The 3431-nt window shown below is 42.3% G+C and overlaps 1 protein-coding gene across 2 annotated transcripts in view; it reads left to right on the plus strand.

The window, feature by feature from the left end:
• Positions 1 to 716: 716 nt before the first annotated feature.
• The window catches only part of lrrc6 (leucine rich repeat containing 6), a gene marked incomplete at its 5' end in the record, with an annotated part of 15513 nt that continues 12798 nt past the window's right edge, over positions 717 to 3431 (plus strand). For both annotated transcript variants that reach the window (XM_035671195.1, XM_035671196.1), the window contains 2 exon segments: positions 717 to 782; positions 992 to 1061. In XM_035671195.1, the coding sequence (XP_035527088.1) occupies positions 717 to 782; positions 992 to 1061 (136 nt within the window).

Here is a 3431-nt window from a genome sequence, read left to right on the forward strand (position 1 = left end):
GGGGGGGGGGGCAACCTGATAGCCGCGGGCCACCCCGGTCTCCCTCCATTAGCCAGAGGTTTATATCCAGAGCAAGGCCACGGGGGGTCGAGGCCTTAAAACACGGCTGATTTCATTTGTAATATGAGCGGAGGACGCTCTCAGGTCAGGAATGCATCCTCTGTGTGATCCATCACTCCACAGACGGGAACTGTACGGCTCGCTGCAAAACATCACTAATGTTAACAGTGTCTTCCACACGTTCACGTTCTGGAGATTGATGCCCCTCGAACACAACATTTATTATTAGACAATACTGAATGAGTTTTGGTTGAGCTGTCAGAGGCTGCAGACCTGCCAACACTCATGTTTTCCCGGGTTCAAGGCCATCGGGTTTCGCCCGTGAAGCTCCTGTAATTTGCCCTCAAACTTTATTAGGAATAATCGCCATCGACCCTCACCTCCAAATTCAACTGGGAACAGACACGATCCAGCTGCTGCAGACAGCTGAAGTGTCAGTTAAAGAGTAACAACCAGTCAGTTAGGTTAAAGATGCTGAAAGCAGTCGAAGGGTTGAAGATTAAAGAGGTGGAATTATCTAATTATTATTAGAGTCGTTATAAAAGTTGAAGTGGAAGTTGCAGTGTTTGAGTATACAGTGAGAAACACTCCAACTGCTTACAGTACAAACATTTAGAGAGGTTTTTTAAGGCGGTATTCTCTCTCTGTGCACACAGGCTGGATTTCTCTCTGACCGAAGACGAAGAAAACAACACCATCGTCTTAGACCTGGCAGTTTACAGGTAGGATCAATGAGCACTTTCTTTATTGGGGTTTTTAATTGATATTAAACTATTTTGGCTTGTTGGTTTATCCCATAATATATATAACATATATGTGTTCTTTGGAGATTCATGTGTCAGCGATTCTGATACTGAAATATGAACTTTCAGGTGTAAAATATGTAACTTCTGTGTCTCTTTGTACAAACTGACCTCCGCTCCCCTCACAGACACATGGACACCTCCCTGATAGACGTGGACGTTCAGCCGACGTACGCCAGAGTCAGCGTCAAAGGAAAGGTACACTGAGGAGGTTTAAACAGATTAGTTGATCGCCTTTAGGATTAGGAAACACTTCATTTTGAGTATGTTGTTGCTGCGCTCTGAACTTTCTAAACCTCCTAAAGGGCAGCAGCAAAGATTTAGATACACCTTCAGAATCATTACCACTGTTTCTGTTACTATTTAACAGGCAGCTGTTCATATATATATATTTAAATAATTACATTAATATAATAAACGTGTAACGTCTACCCGACTTTATCTAACGGCTGATGATGAGGAGACTCTTCAGTCGGGGCAGCCCTCCACACTCGTGTTTGTACATTAACTTTAGTTTCTTCAGGAAAAGTCCCCACAGCTCCGGGCTCAGTTTCATTCCTCACACATTCATACTGGAAGGTGGCCAGTTTAACCACAGACTGCTGCTGTCAGCCACTGAAGGTCCTTGCTCAAGGGCACTGCGGCAGCAGTTGGCAAGGAAACATTTCTTAATCCCGACAGTTTGGGGATTCTAACCAGTGACCTTGAAGCCTTCACCAGCGCAAATATTAATGAGTTTAAATCCTGTTTCTTATGGTGAGTAAAGGTGAGAGATATATTTAGATGGAGGGTTTCAGAGCTCTGGTTTCTCACTGTAAGAAGTCAAAGATCTCCTCTCGCACGCTGCCGGCGCTCAGCCAGACTGTGAACATCACACTCTGCAAAGTCACAGCTGCTGGAGCTGCTCGAACTTTGCTGTATATGCATTAAGGCATCTTCCCGTAACCCTACCTGCTCATCTGAGAACTATTTAACAATCTGAAAACAAGTGCTTTTTAAAACATGGTGGAGTCGAACCGTATTAACATCCACCAAATGTTAGGAGATATTCTGTTTGGTGAGTAAATGAGGGTTATCTGTAATTTGGCGTCTAAATGTTTGTACCAAAATAGTTTTGGTGTAATTTACTGGCGTGCTGCTTCTGTCCAGCTGTCTGTGTCAGAGTTTAATGATCACACACAACCAGATGTGTTTTAATGTGCATCAGAAAGTCACTGAAACCCAGACCACCTCTCTGAGGGACAATGTCATACTGCCCCTACTGATCTGTTTTTGGGGTGGTCATCATTATTCAACAAACACAAGAGGTTTCCTGTCAGGAAAACATTTAAAGTGTTTATGCAAATGACCAAATGTTGTTATTGGAGTGGCATCTCTCTGCACAGACGAATGTGTTTTCAGCACAGAAAGGTTATTTTTAATGTCATTTTCTCACCTGTATGTGTACAGGATTCAACAGGAAGCCGATTTTCACCATGCTTTTAGTGAATTTGAACTATTGAGAGTATATTGAATGTGTTTATTCACCACAAGCAGCCAAACAGAAGATCACAGTAGCCAAAAAACACTGAGAAACTCACCTTTTTCCCCTTTTCTCTGCACTTTTATAAAGCAAAAGCTGCTCCCTCTGCCCTCTTTATCAGGATAAAATCCTCCTGCATCTTCATGTCTTCGCGCGCTGCCTGCTAACATACTAATCTGTCAGCGGTACAGAGTGATTCATGTGATCACAGGCTGCTGTGGATTCATGAAGATGATGCTCGTTGCTGAGTCGGGGGCAGAGAGGGGTTGTGATGGATGAGGAGTCAGATTTAGAGCAAATAAAAGGCTGTCAGAAGCTGCTGCGTCATCAAACCTGTTTCTGACTCTGACACTCTGATACGTTTATGAAGAGAGTTTATTACAGCCGCTCAACTCATTTCCCGGCTTTGAACTCCAAAATGGCAGCTGTCCAGAGCGAGAGCCTTTCTCTAGTAAATCCAGAAAAGTGTTGATGTAAATAAAAGAGAAATGACCTAGAGTGTCAGCAGAAGTTGAGCGGTATTTATCTGCTGACATTTATTGTGAAGGGAGGCTCAGTTCTGCATGTCAACGTAAGCTCGGGCTTTAAACCTCCAGACGGACCAGAAGCATTAAACTCTGAAGACTTAAAGATGTTAACGTATTCTCTTTGTCAGATTTATAAAGCTGCGTGTTCACCTGATTCTGGTTTATAAATCTCAGTAATTGTAGAGCAGGCTCACATTGAACTCCCACAGTTCCTGTAAAGGGACGTTCAGACGCACTTTATAGGTGAGGAAATATTTTAACTAATAGATATCAGCATGAAACTTCCCCCAGCTGATCACTCAATTTAACACAATTATCATTAGTGTTTTGTCTTTTATTTTATATTTAAATATGCAAATTAGGCATTATCAAACTAAAAATGTAATAATTGACACGTCTTAAGCCCCGCCCCCTTTTGGTACCACAGTCAACTTCCTCCTTTACTGTACTTAGATATGCTACATGCTAGGCTAATCTATGTTAAAAAGAAAACCACATTTTGAAAATGGTTAAAAGACA

The sequence above is a fragment of the Morone saxatilis genome, unplaced genomic scaffold (assembly GCF_004916995.1).
Source record: "Morone saxatilis isolate NCDOM2014 unplaced genomic scaffold, NCSU_SB_2.0 Contig23, whole genome shotgun sequence".
NCBI classification, from domain to species: Eukaryota; Metazoa; Chordata; class Actinopteri; family Moronidae; genus Morone; species Morone saxatilis.